Source organism: Engystomops pustulosus, chromosome 1, assembly GCF_040894005.1.
Source record: "Engystomops pustulosus chromosome 1, aEngPut4.maternal, whole genome shotgun sequence".
Classification (NCBI taxonomy): Eukaryota; Metazoa; Chordata; class Amphibia; order Anura; family Leptodactylidae; genus Engystomops; species Engystomops pustulosus.
In genome coordinates this window covers 81,590,957-81,610,959 of record NC_092411.1, presented here as the reverse complement: position 1 = coordinate 81,610,959, position 20,003 = coordinate 81,590,957, and the positions used below count along the sequence as shown (strand labels likewise).

Genomic DNA, 20,003 nt, shown 5'->3' with positions numbered 1-20,003 from the left:
TTGAAAATGGGTTGGTTATATAGGGCGTTTTTGTTGCTAAATATCTAAAATTTGATTTCAAACAGTATTTATCCCCAAAATAGTCAATTCTGAAAATACGGAAAATCGCTATTCGATTTGTAGGCCGCGTGATGTCAAAATAAATTATCCAAACATTTCAAAAATTATGAAAATGTAAAGTAGACAAATGGGAAATGTTATTCTGCAAGTTATTTAGGTGGTAAATCGATCTGCCTGAAAACGCGGTGATTTTGAATTTCGAAAATGGCAAATTTTTCTAAAAATTCATAATTTTTTTCTTTTTTTTTGTAAATAAATGCAAAACTTATCAGCCAAAATTTACCACTAAAATGAAGTACAACATGTGGGGAAAAAACAATCTCAGAATCGCTTTGATAAGTAACAGTGTTCAAAAGTTATAACCATATAAAGAGACACAGGTCAGAATCTAAAAAATGGGACTGAGCCTTAAGCTGTAAAATGGCTGCGTCCTTAAGGGGTTAAAGGGAAGAAGATCTTTACATACACTAAGAGACTGACGTGCCTTGGTTTTATGTTCAAGTTCCTGGTACCAGGACAACCATGAAATATTTACCGTAATATGAAAGTCACCTGTACAACTGATAAGGGTGGTTAATCCCTAGATAAAAATTTCTAACATAAGGATTTGTCATGACATGGTGGAAGGAATTTGTATAAGGGTGATGCCACACTAGGGGTCCCACGGTCGATCGCATATGCGTTTGTATCCAAAAACATGGGATCGGCAATCAGCACCTGGTGTCTTGTATTGTGTGAATGCGAGACACCCTGGGCACTGATTGCAGATGGCATGGGTTTGCATTCCATTACAAAACGGAATCAAAACGCTCACGTGTGGCTTCATTCTAAGGCTGCATTCACACATTCCATTTTGGATTGCATTTCAAAACGTGTTCCATGTGCATTTTGACGGAAACGTATACCACTGCTAAGGAACGCATGGTATTTTGCCTTGTTTACATGCAAAACAAACGGTGCTTGTTGCCAATTGCGTGTGTCTGAGTGAAAATGTGTATATGACGGAGACAAGTCCTTCCATGTGGAGATTAATTTGCGTTTCAGACCACGACCTCAGGTATTAAAGGAAACCTACCACTTGAAGTGACAGGTTTCAGATGGAAATACCGAGCACCAGCTTTTTTAAAACTTTATAGCCGGCGCAGGGAGGTACGCACTCGGCGCTTACCATGCGCGCGGCTCTCCTTCACTTCCTATGTAGCCGCGTGCACGGTCGTGCGTATGGTAAGCGCCGAGCGCGTACCTCCCTGCGCCGGCTATAAAGATACAGCGGTTTAAAACACTAACAAAAATAAGCTCCGGCACCAGCTCACCCTGAGCTGGTGCCCGGTATTTTCTTCTGAAACCTGCCACTTCAAGTGGTAGGTTTCCTTTAATGCTGTATCCATAATATTTTATTGTTCAAATAGCTGATTTTTCAGATTATGGTTTTATGGTTTCTATTTATTTGAGTCCTATAAAAAATATCTAAGGTTACATTCACATGATCCAAATACATTGTAGAAAGGTAGAGTAATGCGATTACAATTTTTAGGGCATATATACATTTGTTACTGCATTTTGTATTAGTGCAAAATACATGAAATGTGCGGACAAAGTGCAATGTTTCTGAATGTAGCACATTTACTGGACTGCGGAGGTAAAAAAAAACAATAAATTTGTTGATCCTGAATTCTCCCGCCATGACTGGCGTCTTGTACAGGGCCGATCAGTTTTGTGTATCACACTCGTCACATCGTCTGGAGAAGAGGTGAGAGGAAGAATAGACGAATTGGAGGGGAAACGGAATGAAAAGCAGCGAGGGGAAGAGAAGCCAGACACAGAGGAAAGAGCAGAGACACAAGAGGCTGCGCACCACAAAAGGACGTTTACACATCAAAGTAAAAGTAGCTGCCGAATTCACATCCAGCACTACAGACCCGGGCGGCTCTTATCATGTGGAGACTGAGGGGGATAATGATAAGAGGACACCACCTCACAGGACATTACTACTGAATGGACGGAAGACACCTCATGTCAGGGACACAGCTCCCGCCATGTTACTCCCACTGACAAACCTGTAACACAATCAAATACATCACTCAAATTACCATAGAACTTCACCATTATCACTTCTACATGTACAAACTCATGACTGTGCAAAATGGCGTCCTGCACACCTTTCCTTGTATGGTCTCTTCTTTCCTAACGGGTGGAAAAACATGCACAGGGTTTATGGTACTTTTACCTGATAACACTGCATTTGTTTTCCATAAATGTGACTGAGTTTTTTTTTTTTTTTTTTTTAATATATGGGTTTTCTGTGATCTCCTGGAGGTTAATGGTGTGATTGCACATAACGCTACTGATGCGTTAATACAAATACAGCGCTAGCATATGGGGATGGGCCTCAGCCTAATCGCATATGCGTCACAAATGGAAACACAAGTTATTAGTAACCAGAACCAAATGTCTTGCTTGTTTTTAATGCAAGACACTGGGTTCCGGTCACCCATTAGGGTGAAGCCACATGTGGCATTTTGGTCACGTTTTTGGCCCGTTTTTAAGTAGTCTGTCAAAAAACGCATGCATTTTTTTGAAAATGCATCCGTTTTTGACAGGTTTTACCAATTAGGTTAATTAAAACTGTTAAAAAACGCTTCCGTTTTTTAACGCATGCGTTTTTGGACGGACTGCTTAAAAACCGACCAAAAATGGGTTCAAAACGCCATGTGTGGCATCACCATAACTTGCGTTTCAATATAAACACATATGCGCCTGCCCCTGTACACTAGCACTGCGTCTGTAAATGCAGGACTAGTGGTACATGTGACCGCACCCTCAGTGCTATATCCCCGAGTAGAGTGAAGTTATTTTGTTCAAGGGTTTTTTTTTTCCTTTGGGTCATATTAAAAAAATATTACAATTTTTTTGTGCACCACTGCTTTTTAAGATCCATAACAAAGTTTGCAAATATCAGAAAGGAAGTCCCTAATCACCAAACGCTTGTGATGGGCAACACGTACCACCTGTTCTGCATGCTTTTTACATGCAAAACACGTGGCACTTATTCCCAATCACAAACATTTCCGTGTCTTGTCAGGAGTTATGTGTAATAAAATTATACTCTACATTTGTATGCATTACCAGACCACACAGCGCCGATGCAGTCCATTGCGACCCAATACGATGAACAGAGCCTTCTGTTTCTGGCTCCATCCAGTGTGAAGGTCATGAAGTGGAACCTTAAAGAATCTAATAACTTACTACCAGATACCACAAGGTTCCTTTGAAGATCGTATGGAATCCAAGCTACAACAGGTCAGCACTGTGTTGCCATCATGGGTAGACCCACATAAGCAGGCTTTTCATTGTTATGACAGGTATGTGTGTTCTGTATTCACACGCTCTGGAAATTAGCAGTAATGAACTGTATGAAGATAAGACTTTTACTGTGGGAAACTAATCCATTTTACTATGCTAACCAGACTTCCTGACTGACACCAAGTTGATACACAAAGCTACAACAAAGAAAGATTGTTATATAAATAGATTTAGGACACATTTTAAGTCTACTGTTTTATTCTGCTAATGGCAGTTTTTTTTTTTTAGGGCCAACAAATAAAGTGATGCATGTCAAAACTAGCACATATCATGTAATTAATGAGGGCTAAAGATTATTACTATTAGGTAAATGTGAGCCGAGGATTGATCACTTCTTTAGGCTGGATTCACACTACCGTCATGTCCTATTTTTTAACGGTACGGTGCTGCACGCCCATTGCTGTCTATGGGGGACGTATATCGGCCGTATATACGTCCCCCTTGCGTTAGTGTGAATGCAGCCTTACTCTGTTTTAGGACACACTGGCTATTAGCTGGTCTAGTTAGTACCAAAAGGCCAATAGACCCATAAGCAGTTCATGGACAAACATACCAAATTTCTTTGTTACGGACATTTATTGAAGGTGCAATGTGACACTGACCCACAAAATGTACATCTCAGAATTTTTACTTTCCAGTTAAATCCATTAAATTAAAAATACATAAAAACAGCCTTCAACTAGAGGTCATGTTCCAATGAGATAAAATTCCCAGTTTCTTTAAATAAAACTATTTACAGATATTAAGGTCTATACATAGGACACAATATTCTATATCTGACATCCACATATGGGTGGCTCAGTCTGAAGAGTAAAGCCATCTAAAGCTCTGGTTACTAATAGCCAAACTCCACTGTAGTCTAGAAGACAATAGACCTATTAGAGGAAAAATGCCTCCAAGTTACACATTAATTAGAGCCCCCAAAAGTCCCTAGAAATCCCCAGATGGAATTTGCATGCTTTGTATACGCAAAACTGAGTGACACATGCAACAAATTTAAATCTATGTGCATTTCTTGTATAATCTTGTATAATGTGCTCATTACATCCAACACAGGAAAATGTGCAAACAGCAAAAAAAAAAAAAAAAAAAAAAAGCAAAATGTTACAGCTTAAACATAATATTCATAACACTGAAAAACAGACACCACCACGGTGCAAAGCAATATCAAACAAAAGGGATTTTCTAGAAGCACGACTCAAAAACGAAGGGTCTTTAGGGGACATGCTTTGTGCCATCCATTCAGAGTCGCAGAGCGTCTTATATTTGTATTGAGTCCATTAGCAAACTGGAAAATGAAACTTCACCACTTTTAACAGTGGCAGTCTTGTGGATTTAATCCCAGCAGCAGTCCTTTGTCCAATTTATGAACCTTCTTAGCAAAGAGGCATCCCTGGATTGTAATAAATGACAAAATTAGGAAATTCTCCAATTTTTTTTGTTTTTTAATCCAGAAATATGTACTGGATTCCCTTTCATCCATCCTTGGAAAAAAAAAAATAATTAAAAAAAAAAATTGACAATGAGCCATCATGTAACGCTTTTGTTCAGTCCATTATCTGTATTTTCTCATATTCACCAACAAGTATATGGGAACAGCGAATACTGGCTCCAGTCAGACATGCTATTGTGTGGATGGGCGACTGCCCCCTGTGTGCTGAATTCTGTTGGGTAGGAGTAGCTCATGGGGCGATACTGCCCTTGTGTGGGTACCATCCACTGTTCTGCCCCATATGGGCTATACATGGGACCTCGCAGACTTTGTCTTGTTGGCGTTTCAATGGGAATGTTCATTACACTTGAGCGATCCTGTGCAGGATGCAGTGAATGAAACGTGGGGACCTGAAAAGCATCAGGCTCAGGAACCGTTGCAACATCTGGTGTAAGACGTCTGCCTTGAGCTTCACATGGATCCAAAGAACCTGAAAGTGGCTGAAGATATCTCTTGTTTGGACTTCTGTGGGGAAAAAATTTCTGTTAATGAGATATAATTATCTTTAAATTTGAGGTCATTTCTAGTCAGTTCAAAGAGTAATTGTCTTTTCAGATGATTCTTGATATTGTGGGGAGGGGGCAGTTGTGAACATTTCTCTAATATACTTCATTAACAAATTATCCTTAGTTTGTGAAGTAATGGGCTGTAAAGTGCCCCTTCCTTAAAATGTTACTTCTACATTGCAAGAGCAAATCTGTCTACAGGATTGAAGACCGATCTCTCTTTTCTCCTGTTTTCTACATAGCTGTGAGTGTTAACCCTCTCTGCTCTCTCCCTGGCTGCAGTGTGCTTTGAGCATAATTTCAAACATCAAGCTGAAAGTGAAGGGGTTAATCCTCACTACCAGAGCTGTTTAACCAAACACGGAGATTAGATGTGAGCTCACGCAGCCTCTATAGACACACACTGTACAGGCTGAAATACGCATCTCTATGGGAGGGAGAAGCTTGATTTATTTATTTTTATTACAAAGCAAAATTTGTTAATACATTTGTTAATAGAAAAATGTTCACTACATCCTCACATACACAATATAAAAAAATTATTTCAAATGACGGTTACTCTAAGTTTATTATAGATCCAGGCATGCACAGAGTTTGTGAAAGCATGTATAATGTTTATTGCAGCAAGAAACTAACATGATGTTTCGGCTTAAGTCAGCCTTGTCACGTTATTTGTTTTGCCCCAATAATCGTTATACTTTCACAAGCTCTATGTGCGTGTCTGGATCTATATTAAACATATATATATATATATATACGGGGTAGGAACCCTTCAAGAGCATCCCACCCTTTCAGGAGTTGCGGAACAAGGACTATATCATGTGACTTCAGATTTACAATAATACAACATACTGTAGACAAGTGTACAATCCCACAATACCTACCTGTATAAAAAACTTGAGGAAGATGAAGGAACCTGCTGTTCTTGGCTTGGAGATCCTGTCAAATCCGGGGAGTTGGGGCCCAGGTTCTGGCTTCCTTCATGATCTGGAACCCACTGCCCATAAACTCCTGTTGATACATCACTAGGCTCTTCCTTCACACGTGCAACTTTACAACGATCTGAGAAAAAGCACAAGACATATTTTCAATGTGCCACCATGCATATGACGTTGTCCTCTCATGTGACTAATAAGCTAACCACTAAGAAACAATACCTTCTATATCATCTTCTTCAGTAATTATCTCCCATTTCTTTCTTTTCTGCCTTTTGCTTGGACTTTGTGTCACATGTTTCAAGAGGTCATCCCTAAAAAAAAAAAAATGGCAATCAAAAAAATGTCCTATACCTTAAGACTTCTAACCATGAGGGCATGATGTCATGGGCCACTGTAATAAGGATTGTGTATAGGGAAATCTCTATTTTTTAAAAACAGTTGTGAATCATAAAAGGGCAAATACAAAGGACATGACTTTTCCCTTACCTTGTTTTGACTTAAAAATCCTTTAATAAAAATTCTGATGCTTTTTTTTTTAATGCGAAAATTAAACCTAATGACAGATTAGGTAGAAAGAGACTTACCTTTTTTGGCCTCTTTCCTGTTCCCGAAATCCTTTGGCAAATGGGTTGTGATCAATTTTTAACTTTGTGATCTAAGGAAGCAAAACATTCTTGTTAAAAAAAAAAAAAAAAAAGTATATATTTATGGTACAGTATTCTCGGTAAGCAAGTAGATTCTCATGTGTACCTTCTCATTCTGGTACGCTGTGACTGCGGTAAACTCTGTCTCTGGGAAGCTGAACACCTGCAGTAGCCCCCAGCGAGTGTTGTATACATCATCAGACTGGATGACATGGAACCGGGGTTTGTATCTGTGCATGGAATGCAGGATTATCTGGAGGTACAAAATAAAAGAGAACACAATAGTATGAGACAAAAATACACAAGCTATTTAAATGTGTGGCCAAGATCAAAACACATTTCTCCTCTCACTTACATGTCCATGTTGATCCAGAGTGTTATTGGTGAGTTTTAGTTTTTGAAAGCAGATAACATCTTTCATCCAGTGGGCACCAGGGGCTGGGGAGTCTGGGTGGATGTAGGTCCTGCACGGTGGATGTGGTTCTGCTTTACCTGCAGCCTCCCATTGATTTTTGTTCCACTATGGAGAAAAACTTTAGTCATTAAGATTTACCAGGAGAGTGCCACCCATCTAGCTTAATGTGGAACCAATTTTGCAAAACAACATTCCAGGCAAAATTGCATTATTTGCAGCCACTGCATGCAGATTCCTATGAGATCAAATATGCTTTAATTGACTTATATTCACCTTGTATCTGCAGTTGTCCAAGGGGACAAAGTCTACCAGCACCACATATTTAGTGTAAGGATGCAGCCCAAATAGTCGGATCTTGCATTGTGGGAACATCCGCCTGTTGAGAGTGAGAATAGAAAGTATTTGAGGATAAAGGCAAGTTGATATATAGCGATTGATACAAACAGAATATTTATACACATGTCATAGTATATTTATCAATACTATCATATTCAAAATCTATAGATACCTATAGATTTTTGGGGAGAAGTTGCATCATATTTCATAGAAATAAAACGTTGTACTAATGATAGAATAGAGGAAATGTGAACATACAAAGTTTAAAGGGCAAATCTATTTGACCCAATTGCTGCATTTTTATTGTTCAGTTACTCCGTTTTAACTATTTTCTAATAAAGTAATAAGTAACAATAAGTACAAAAACTATTGGGCAAAAAGGAACTTCTGTATCAAAACAATAAGATAATGACACAAAACTATATAGAAGAGGTGGACATTTCACTTACCGTCCAGATTTGGTGATGATCATCTCTGTTCCTTCCTGGTGAAACTGGCTCCATAGCTCCATGTCCTCCAGAGATGCAGTCACAGAGTTGGGCAGGTACAGAGAGTCTTGGTTGGTGACACAATCCATGTCTGTTGAGGATTTCACATCTAAGACCAGAGATGCACAAGATATGTCAGCTGTACTTTATATTCTATCCTGCTCACTATGAGATCGTGTATTGTATACAAAGCTTACACTCCCTACAGTGACCTCCTTCTAATATACAAAATGTGTATATGATTGGGATTACAAGCTAGTGAGATGGGCAACGTCCCCCTACTACTTACCAGGTACAGAGAGCATGATCCTTCGATTACTCCACTAACACCTCAGTCTACACTGAGCCCCTGATGAGTCAATATTTAAAGGTAAGGGGAGGAGCCAAGACACCTTGCCCCTCCCCAACCTGATCTCCCATGCCTGGCCTTTGATGTCTGGGGACACAAAGAAAGGAAGGATCCTGTTTAATGACAGGGGCAGGAGCAGGCTGACCAGTGATTAGCATCAGGCTGATACACAGGAAACCCTGCAGGGGAAATGCGACTTCATTTAGTGCTAACTCACTGCAAAACAAACAAGAACATGGAAGCCTCCGCTGGCATTCAGGAGGTGGGTGATCAGGTGCATAGCGCCACCAGCACCATGCTGCAGGGGACCAAACTTGGCCATGAAGTCCAAATTCTAAAATTTTGATGCATTAAACGTCCAGCTAGGCAAGTGGCATATGGCTGACCACGATACACCCACATTGAACAGGCATCACAAAACGGGGACAATTGCTATATCAGAATGTTGAACTATATAAACAGACATCACACAATATTTTAGTGTAATTGTATATATTACACACATACATTATATATTTATGTTGCACACTATTAGGCATACACTATAAAACCCACCACGAATTAATCCATTGACCCAAATAGAAATTGGTGGGTCTGTCAGCCATCAAAGGTACCAATCATGTGTCTGAGCCACCATTAGCTTGAATGCAACAATGTATTTATGTCAAATCATTTGCAAATAAATACATGTATGTATAATATACATATATTTATAATCCATGTAATAAATAAATGTACACAATATAGGAATTTTATTTAATGTACTTAGGATGTGGTTTCCTTTTGTGAACATTCCCTTACAGTTGCCTCTACAAGTCTCATTTTGTGTATTGTAGGGTCTAGACACACAGGACAAGTTTTGTGAATTGGAAGAGCTATCCATGTTCACTGTCCCAAAAGCAGGAACTAAAGCATCCTTTAGCTGCTTTTTACATTGACACGAACACAAGGGAGTCTCTTTAGGAGCCCCAGGCAATGAACACGGAGAGTCAAATGTAGACTGACTCCTAATGTTCCTAAATGAGGAAGGTAGACATGTATTGTCTAAACAAAGGGCTGGACAGTCCATAGATACACAAGAGCATCAAGCAGACAAGATAGGAACTTTGGGACCAAAGATGGGACATCATTCTTCTCTGGCATTAAAGTCACACTGACATAGTATGTGCAAGGTCCATATTAATTACGTTCGTTCACCAGCTAAATCTACACGGAAAAGGATTCTTTTGGCAAAGAGAAGGGGGATTTATTTCAAATGAAAAAGTAATAAGAAAGATTGGCAGACTAATAATTAAACCTGTGTGTTAATCTATAGAAAGAAATGCTAGTTGCTTTCTACAGAGTGTAGCTTTCATTATTTGAACTATGTAGTAAAACTAGGTTTCTGACTGCCACTGACTACATGGCCACTTTCTCTAAGATGGTTTTGAGAAATAGAATACAGATATATCTTTTATATCCATTCTGAGATATACAAGTAGTTCTTAAAGTTGTAGTGAATGGCTACAATAAAGCCATGGAGAGAATTGCTTTTGGTAGCTTTTTTTTAATCAGCTGATAGAACAGGATATCTACTATGTGTGACATCCTGTATGCTAAAACATCATTTTCAATAGGACAGAATTGTTTCTTTTTATCTGAAGCTTGAACCTGTAAATCAACATCTTCAAATTCAACTGACTTTTTAAAATGGAAACTTTTTTTTAATATAACCAGGGTTTTTTTCCCATAAATCACTACAAGCAATTGCTTAAACATTCCCCTAGTAACCTCCCAGAAACCCACAGATGTGCAATACAATTCACCCATACCTAAGTGGAATGCTTACCAGCATGTTCCTCCACATAACACCATTGCAGTTAAGCATAACTGGGACCCCCACAAAACTCTTGTTTGTAGCACAAGAAATGGCAAATATACCCCCAGCTATAACATAAATAGGTGTTAACTAACTGTTTTATTACAGTACTAGACAAGTGCCATTGTGAAACCCGACTGATACCACACTTAAGGACCTGGGAACCAGAAATCCCCTTTAACTGGTAATAATAAGGTAAAGGATATACTAGCAGAATGACATAAGAGCAAGTTAAATATTGCCAACCAAGCTAATCAGCTGTGTTGAACAGTAGCAGCATACTGCATAAAATTTCTGTAAATCTCATCCACATGTTGAGTGCTAAATGACCTATGTGAGAGGCAATAAGAGGGTTATGCCAGTAGCTCATCACATCTAATAAGCATTAGATGGAGCGTCAGCTGTAACATGCTGCTGCTGTTCATATAGTGTTTATGGTCATCTAAAGACTTTGCAGAAGAATTGATGATCTACATATTTAGTTTATTTGTATTAGTGGGAATAATATTTTAATGAACAAGACAGGTCTTTAGGCAGTAATGGAACTTGTTGTTAATAATATTTATTTATATAGCACCATCATATTCCGTAGCGCTTTAAAAATCATAGGGGACAAATACAAATATAATAAAACATGACAGCACAAACATTCATATGGAACAAAAGGAGTGAGGTCCCTGCTCGCAAGAGCTTACAGTTTATGAGGAGGAGTGGGGTGACACAAGAGGTAAAAGAATATGTAATGGTCCAGCAATTAAGGGAATAGAACAAAATATAATAAATGAAATTGCTGTCTGTCGCTTGAACCAGTCATCAGCCGTCATCTTCTATAAAAGGTCCAGGGTGAATGGGACTGCAGAGAAGTCTTTTGCCTGCTGGTTGCTGGATAACATTATTTATGTGTGACTTTTTAGGAGGTCCAAAACATATGGTCAGTGAAGGTGCATCAAAGATGACACCATTTGTGCACGGAGTTAAACGACGCTAATTAATTTTGACACTAGCAAATCAAATAGTAAATAGCACCCAGTCCTACTTTGATATTTGCCTGCATACAGTTCTGTGCAAGTAGAACAAACCTGTAAATCTCCAAAGCTTTTTTTTTTTCCTTGTGCACACAGGTCTTTCTCCTGAAAGGATAGTGCATTAGTCATTCTCCTGGGCGTCCTAAGAAAGCTGTTTGAACAATGCTGCTGCTTTTTGCTTTTAACACTTTCAAATGGTAAATCTAGGATGATCAGCAAATTGATGACTTGTCAAATGCCTCTTTATGACTGTGCACAAAGTACTGGGGCATCAATATATGTACACCATCTAGATTTGTTTGGGCAAAAGGGATTTATAAGATGTATAAATTTAAATACTAAAGTAGCAATTTCTATTTGCATTATCAATCTGGTTGAAAGCAACTCAGAAAGGAAATTAGAAAGGTGAAAAACAACCAGCAAACTGCTGCACCAAATAAAATATTTTTTAATAGATCAATTCAAGTCCATCCCATGCCTGTCTGGCATAGAACTGTGCTCTCGCCAGTGCACAGGCCTGGCGATGAACCAAAGCACATGCCAGCCCAATCCCCCATGTCCACTTGGCGTGAAAATGGTACAAGGGGAAAAAAAAAATTGTATCCAATGAATTGTGAATATTTCATGTTTTGTACGCAGCAAAACCGCTGTATGGACTTGGATAAATCTCCCACAAGGTGCAAGTAAGAAAAAAAAAAAAAAACGGCACAGAGATGGCATTCAAGGTTGAGAAGCTCATTTTGTGGAGCCCAATGCTAGCATAACATCTATCAAGAAAGGTTTTCAAATTACATTTTGCTGACCACCTAGATCAGTAATGGCGAACCTTTTATACAGTGTCCAGACTACAACCAAAAACCACTTATTTATTGCAAAGTGCCAAATTGGAAATTTAAGGAGCAACTTGTTGCTCCCTACTCTGTCCTAGAACACCAATCCAGTGAAAGTGGAGAAATTCAGTGCATAATTGTAGCTTACCTCCAGGGTCCCCTTAACAGGTAGAACGGTGGTGCCTTGAGTAGGAGCTCCAATCAAAATCCAGCTCTATCCACTGCTTCGTTCTCAGGGGCATAACTAGGAGAGGCAGGGCCCAAAAGCAGACTTCTGTATAGGGCACACCATATGTACATACATATAGCATATTCACATCACATATACATACAATACCACAAACAGACATTCAGCGTATATACAAATACAGTTTGTACACACAACACAGCATATTCACACCCAATACCGTAGATGTGCTCCCCCCCCCCCCCCCCCCCGACACCGTGGGCCCCATTGGAAGTTACCTCTGTGGTTACACCCAGTTTGTGCTGCAAAATAGTGCTCACTGTGGTATGCCCCAGGCCAGTGGCGGTGTACCTATGGCACGGGTTCCACAGGTGGCACTCACTGCCCTCTCTGTGGGCACCCAGGCCATCACCAAAGAGGACATAAGGTATCCACTTGCATTACCAGGCAGTCCAGGCTTGTCAAGCTCAATGCTATTTTAAAGCAACTGCTCTGCTCCTGGGACTACAGTAGGAGTGGGAATGTGTGGACAGATCTAAATAATCATAGTAGCTCCTTTTCCAGGCACAAAAATTCTTCCTGTTCAGGGGACATTGAATTTGTCCTCCTCCTAGCTTCTTAATATTATCCCTCATTTATTGTGACGTGCCAACCAAAAATTAAAGCAGTAACTTATTGCTCCCTGTTCTTCAACAACGTTCAATCATACTAGCCTCCTAAGGCCGGCGCCACACAGGGCGCTTTGTCTGCGCTTGCGAACGCAAATGCAGACAAAGTCGCGCCCACCGGGGCGGGCCTCGGCCTGATCGCATCGGCGTTTCTATGGAAACGCCTGCGATCGGGAACGAGCCGCCGGTGTTTTGCGTTAATTTAACGCGAAACACCGGCGGCTCGTTCCCGATCGCAGGCGTTTCCATAGAAACGCCGATGCGATCGAGCCGAGACCCGCCCAGGTGGGCGCGACTTTGTCTGCGTTTGCGTTCGCAAGCGCAGACAAAGCGCCCTGTGTGGCGCCAGCCTCAGGACACCAACAGTAGAAAGGGGGAAAAAATTTGCATCGTTTTAGCTTCTTTCAAGTGTCCCTCTGTACACAGAGAATCATGCTGAATCCAATGAAAGAATTTTGCCAGATTACAGGCAGTCCCCTACTTAAGGACACTCGACTTACAGACAACCCATAGTTACAGACAGACCCCTCTGACCTCTGGTGAAGCTCTCTGGATGCTTTACTATAGTCCCAACCTGCAATGATCAGCAGTAAGGTGTCTGTAATGAAGCTTTATTGATAATCCTTGGTCCCATTACAGCAAGAAATGTTTAAACTCCAATTGTCACTGGGGCCAAAATTTTTTTTGTCTGGATCTACAATAATAAAGTATACAGTTTTGACTTGCATACAAATTTATTGACAAAATGTGCTAATTTAAAGCTACTGGCTGCACCCTAGAAAAGCTTTTGTTGGTTGCTCCAGACAACTCCTCTTTGCTTATTTATTCCGCTGATTTTGATAAATCTCACCCACAGTGTCATCACATAAGGAGACAAGAGCACATGTGACAGCTGCCTGGGCAGCAGAAGAGAACAGTTTCATTTAGTAAGCAGCAAAATGTTCCTTCCCTGGAGGTCGGCCCCCAACTAGGAAGCGTGTAAGTGCCATTTAGAAACACATTACAATGTGTGAAATAGATTCATTTGCATGTAATACCCCTCCAGAGCCCCCTTTAATGTCTTGGTGGTGGAGTTAGGGGCATGTCACAACATGAACTGCAAAACCTTATATGAGAGACTTCCATTGTAACTTTCAATAAAAATATATTGTCAGATCTGCATCTGAAGGTCTTCTATTGTTTGTTCTATGTTGAATCCTATAGCCTTCCGTCATGGGTTATCAGTGACATATGCCTTGCTCATGCTTAGCTTTCAAACCAAGTGATACAAATAGGTGTTATAGTGGATGCGGAAACCATATAAATATGGGAGGCCCACAATCTGCATACACCACGGTAGCTCCACTATTAGTTTATAGAAGCAAAATAGTGACACTAGAAAATACAAATATCACATTCACAGCCAGTATAGTATCACTTATGTTAGGATCAAAAGTATACTACGTATAGAGATATTAATACCAGAAAATTCTCTAATAAGCCTCTTGTAATAGATATGAAAGAGCCTGAAGTAAACCAGCAAACAGAAGTGACATGGAGAATGTACCAAGTCCATTAGCACCAGTGTCACCGAGCATGTAGGATCCTTCTATAGTGCAGGTAAATCCGTGATCATGACACTGATTAATTCACTTATCCATGGTAAATTTATCACACACATGTCAATTGTGCCAAACACAGAGACTGACCAGGTGTAATGAATAGAATGTCCAATAATTAGCAATGGTGTCACCATGTCAAAGAGAAAAATATAAAGTAAACAGTCTATTTTAGTACAATTTTACACTTTATCACTCATGAACACGTCAGAATCGTGTACAGGAATCTTTCACTAGAAGTGGTGCAATACTGCTTAATAAATAAGCAGAGTTCCTTTTTGAATTTTTTTATTTTGTATTTATTGAAACATGGAGGTCAAGGTACAGAAGAGTACAGCGCTTTAAATATTACGTAACCGCTATTTATCGAAACAAGATTGCCTCCTGCATAGTTACACACTGCTTACTAGATAGTAGGCCTCCCCTTGAATTTTTTTTTTTTATAGAATATTTAAAAAAGTCAGTACAAATAGCATAATACATAGTAAAAACACAACTCAACCCATAGGAAATTGAAGGCAGAGAGATTTAGAGGACCCTTGCTTCTTTTCTTAGAAGGGTGCAGTTTTGTTTAATTGCAAGACACTGGTGTCTGGTTACCGATCGCATGCGTCTCTCACATATGCGATGGGGCCAAGGCTTGCCCCATGCGCTAGCAATGCAATATGAATGCAATGCTAGCTAAACGTGTGTCCGCAGCCATAAATGCATTGAAAATACATGCGTGTTTGTTTGTTTACCATGCGTTTGGCTGGTTTTAATCAATTTTAAAAAATGCTGCACTGTGTGACCGCACTTAAAAAAAAAACAAAAAAAAAAACATTTAGATCATATTAACTGAAGGTTTTATGGAAATATAAGAAAATGGTAAATTTACATATTAAGGTTTTGAAACAACCCCCCCCCCCCCCAAGGCTGCATTCACACGTTGCGCTTACATTACATTTTAAAAAGCAATTAAAGAGAAGGGAAGGACTGCCAACACAAGTTTTGCTTTTGCTTTGTAAATGTGACATTACTCGGCTTTTCAAATAGCTCTAGGTTTCATAAACTAGTAAAATGAAAGAACGTCCAGCTGTCAGATACAGCCTGTGTGCAGTGCCATCATAAAACCACCGCCTATACATTTCCTCTTCTTACCAGACTCCACTCCCATTTGATGAAAGAAATGTTTAGGTTAATCTGGTTAATAATTCATCTGGAAGCATTGCTCCATGCCATCAGGAAATATAAGGGGTTAACAGCAACTTTGGCAGCCCAGCACTTAGTGTCTGTACAGTGAGTCTATTTGATGTGGGTTTATGTGTTAATGAAGCTTCTGTCTGATATTTAAGAGTTCTCAATCCACAAGCAGCTGATGAGAGCTATGGGAGTCATCAAGTGTTGGGGAAAGATGCCAAGCCCCATACACAACAACTTTAACACCTCTCTCAGTGCTCCCAGCGGGAAACAATGGCTATTGATTAGGGTAGATTAAAGCTGCCAAGAAATGGGTTTCCTGAGGCTGGAAAGAAAAGTGAAAATGTGGAAGCTCTATTGTAATGTGACAAAGCATCAGACTGCATTGTGCTGGGCACAGTGTACCTGTGCGATTTGGAGGCAGGACGTTTATTTATGTCTGGTACCCTCTACAACGGGTAGCAATACCTTCTTCCATGCGAACAAGAACCAAAGTGTCAATCTTTAGCAGCTAAACCGTGGATTCACATTGGCTTGTTTTTTGCACGTACATTGCGCTTCCATTGGGAGTCATCTGAGGGCATTTAAAAACGCAGCGCTAGGGTATAGGGACGGGCCGTGGCCTGTTCGCTGTGTGTTTCTATGGAGAGCAAGCGATCGGTAACCAGATCCCGGTATCTTGCGTTGCAAAGTCCATGCGATGCATTTGGAAACGCAACACAAATGCCACGTGTGAACACTGTCCCGCTGTTAATGGACATCTCTAATAGGCTTCCGTTTTTTTAGTTTTAAAGTGTGTATTGATTTCAAAAGATGCTTAGGCCGATGACACACGTGACGTTTTTGCTGCGTTTCTGTTGCGATTTTAAACACATTGAAATGGATACATTTTTCAAATGTTTGCTTTAGTTTGCATTTTTAAAAACGCAATGCTTGATGTGCGGTAATTGCATGCAGCATGAGTCTCTTGGAATAAGAAAAAACACAGTGATCTTCTCCCTGCTGTTTGTGCATGTAATCACGCAAAACGCAGACCAAAAACGCATGCCAAGACACTAACCCAAATCCCATTGAAAAAGCCAATATGCAAAAACACCATGAAAAAAACGCAACAAAAGCGCAACAAAAACGCCAAGTATCACCGGCCTTAAAGGGGTTGTCCGGAACTTGTTGGTGGGGGGGGGGGCTGCTTAAAAAGCACGGCATGGCCAGCCCGGTGTCCAGCATAGCTATCTCGCCGGGCCTGTTTGTTTACAGGGGCTCGGAAACCTCGCTCAGTCCTGCTTCTGGTTGGGTGCGGCCTGACACCTCGGCGTGGCCAGAAGTAGGGCCCAGAGAGACAGTGGCACTGGACATCGGGAGGGACCCAAGAGGTGAGTGCAAGTTTATTTTTAAGAAGCCCTCCACTGGCCACAGAAATTTTTTAATGGTCTCGGACAACCCCTTTAGCAGAAATGTTGCAACCAGACACCAGGACCTCTTTCACACAAATGTACCCCCTTCCCTCTCCATAGGGAGGAAAGACTCCAGACTGCTCCATCTTTTTCCCGTGGATGGTCCGATATCGGTCCCTTACACATTCGTCTGAAAGGGACCTTACAGAAGCCATTTAAAGTCCATTGAAATCAATTAATAAATCTGATTATTATTATGGTTTGAGTGACAAAGTGAATAGCAGATATCCGTCAAAAAAAAAAGCGTAGCCGTTTTTTTAAGTTTTCAATGTGTTTAGCTGCTTTGAACACATAGCAGCCAAACGCATAGTAAACGGTAAAAAAAGGATGACTGAACACATGCTTAAAAACGGACCAAAAAACGCCATGCGTGGCATCACCCCAAGGCCGGCGCCACACGTGGCGCTTTGTCTGCGCTTGCAAACGCAAATGCAGACAGTCGCGCCCACCGGGGCGGGCCTCGGCGCGATCGCATCGGCGTTAATTTTACGCGAAACACCGGCGGCTCGTTCCCGATCGCAGGCGTTTCCATAGAAACGCCGATGCGATCGGGCCGTGGCCCGCCCCGGTGGGCGCAACTTTGTCTGCGTTTGCAAGCGCAGACAAAGCGCTACATGTGGCGCCGGCGCCACACAGGGCGCTTTGTCTGCGCTTGCAAACGCAAACGCAGACAAAGTCGCGCCCACCGGGGCGGGCCTCGGCCCGATCGCATCGGCGTTTCTATGGAAACGCCTGCGATCGGGAACGAGCCGCCGGTGTTTTGCGTTAATTTAACGCGAAACACCGGCGGCTCGTTCCCGATCGCATCGGTGGGCGCGACTTTGTCTGCGTTTGCGTGCGCAGACAAAGCGCCCTGTGTGGCGCCGGCCTAAGGGTGCATCCACACGGTTTTGAAGCTAAAAGCAGGAGTGGATCATAATGGGTTGAGATAAATAATTGAAAGGTGCTACTCTTCCTACTTTTACTCCACTCCTGGTTTGGACATCAAAAACTGCATATGAAAAACGGAACATGTGAACACACCCCAAGAAATATGTACCTAGTGCACCAAAAATATGTTGTAATGAGAAATGAGTTTTATGCTTCTCTCATTTCTAAAATCAGACCAGGTTTTAAATAATAAATTATGGGCCACATTTGAAAGAATTAGACACTTTTGTGCACAAAAAGGAGATAAACTTAAAAAAAGCCATTTTTAAAATCAATTTTTGATGAAGCTTTATACTTTTGATTACCCGCATTAACTGATTCCATTTATCAGTAGCAGACCAAGTAACACCCAGGCTTTTAGACAATACATTTGGATTCATGATCCTTTTGGTGTTAATCCTACCTCCTGAATGCACAGACCATTAGCAAAACCAGACAATTGCAATCCACAATTTAACATGTGGAGTCAAGTGAGCAGCGCGGTTGTATTTTGTGATGAATAAGGGCCACTACAGCATTCAGTGTGATGTGTATTATGGCTTCTCCTTAGTAGACATGTCTGAAGAGAAATAGGAGCCCTTACTACCTATAGAGGTGTCAAAACTGCATAAAGAATCAACTGCATTAAAAAAGTGACCCGTTTTATCACATTATAACTTTTCATTGGGTCTACTAAACTATCTATGCTCAAACAATAACCAGAAATAAGATAGTAAATGGACAATGAGCCATCACTAACCTGAAGAGCTTGCAGCTTAAACACTGACATTAGTTAGTGAACATTAATGAGGTGAGATCCAGCCCGCAGCGCCTGTATACCAGCATAGACTCCAAATCCACCTCTACTTCACACTGTCCCAGGGGGCTTTGCATGCAGAGGCCTCATTATAAAATCTCTGCTGCAGGTGTATTGGGAGCACCAACCCTCTTTACAAATCACAGTCTGATCTGCCTGCACACAAGAAAATGAGGATTCCCTACACATATATGTTTCCCATGAAATCCCCAGCCCCATTTGCGTTTTGGATGCGTTGAAAAATGCCACATAGGAATCTGCCCTGAGGGCGCATTCACACGATGCCTTGCATCACTTTTTTAATGTGTTTTTGATGCATTCCAAAGGCTTCAGCCTTGATCACATGTTGAAGTAACATTGCGTTGGAAGCGCACTGTAACGTCAGCATGTGATCAAGGCTGAAGCCTTTGAAATGCATCAAAAACTCACAAAAAACATAACGCATCGTGTGAATGTGCCCTCAGGGTGCGTTTACACGTTCCGTTAGCGTCGCGTTGTGAATGTTATAAGCGCACGTGGGACGGGTAATGGGCCGATCGCATATGCGTTTCCAGGTTATCGGGAAACGCACATGAAATCGGCCCGAGCCCCGCCCCGCCCCCTGTGCGCTAGCAGCGCGTTTTTGACACGATGCTAGCGCCCCAAAGGGCGCGTTCACACATTGCGTTTTGACCTGAGTTTTCAATGCATTTGAAACGCATATACAACAGCTGAGGAGGGGTGATTTGCCTAATTACATCACTGTTAACATTTCCGTTTACAAACCGCATCGTAAACGCGGTGTTAACGCATGTGTTAACAACACGTTAACACATGCATTTTGTTAACACATGCATTAACATTGCGTTTACAAACGTAAACGGTAATGTAATTAGGCAAATCACCTC

The 20,003-nt window shown here is 41.0% G+C and overlaps 1 protein-coding gene across 1 annotated transcript; it reads right to left on the bottom strand.

Moving 5' to 3' along the window:
• Window positions 1-3,980: 3,980 nt before the first annotated feature.
• Window positions 3,981-19,192, bottom strand: LOC140076710 (T-box protein VegT-like). The gene is made up of 9 exons (XM_072123404.1): window positions 19,060-19,192; window positions 8,204-8,351; window positions 7,692-7,794; window positions 7,359-7,523; window positions 7,110-7,256; window positions 6,944-7,014; window positions 6,579-6,670; window positions 6,306-6,483; window positions 3,981-5,380 (listed from the first exon to the last, which is right to left on the bottom strand). The coding sequence occupies exons 2-9, from the start codon at window positions 8,329-8,331 to the stop codon at window positions 4,999-5,001; spliced, it is 1,266 nt and encodes a 421-aa protein (XP_071979505.1). The 5' UTR covers window positions 8,332-8,351; window positions 19,060-19,192; the 3' UTR covers window positions 3,981-4,998.
• Window positions 19,193-20,003: the final 811 nt, after the last annotated feature.

Bases quoted from the DNA above. Each gene is read 5' to 3' on its own strand.
- LOC140076710 (XM_072123404.1), bottom strand. From the start codon at position 8,331: ATGGATTGTGTCACCAACCAAGACTCTCTGTACCTGCCCAACTCTGTG. The intron at 7,524-7,691 runs GTGAATATAAGT...TTTTCTCCATAG, and splicing joins TGGACAACTGCAGATACAAG to TGGAACAAAAATCAATGGGA. The intron at 7,015-7,109 runs GTACACATGAGA...TTGCTTCCTTAG, and splicing joins CAGCGTACCAGAATGAGAAG to ATCACAAAGTTAAAAATTGA.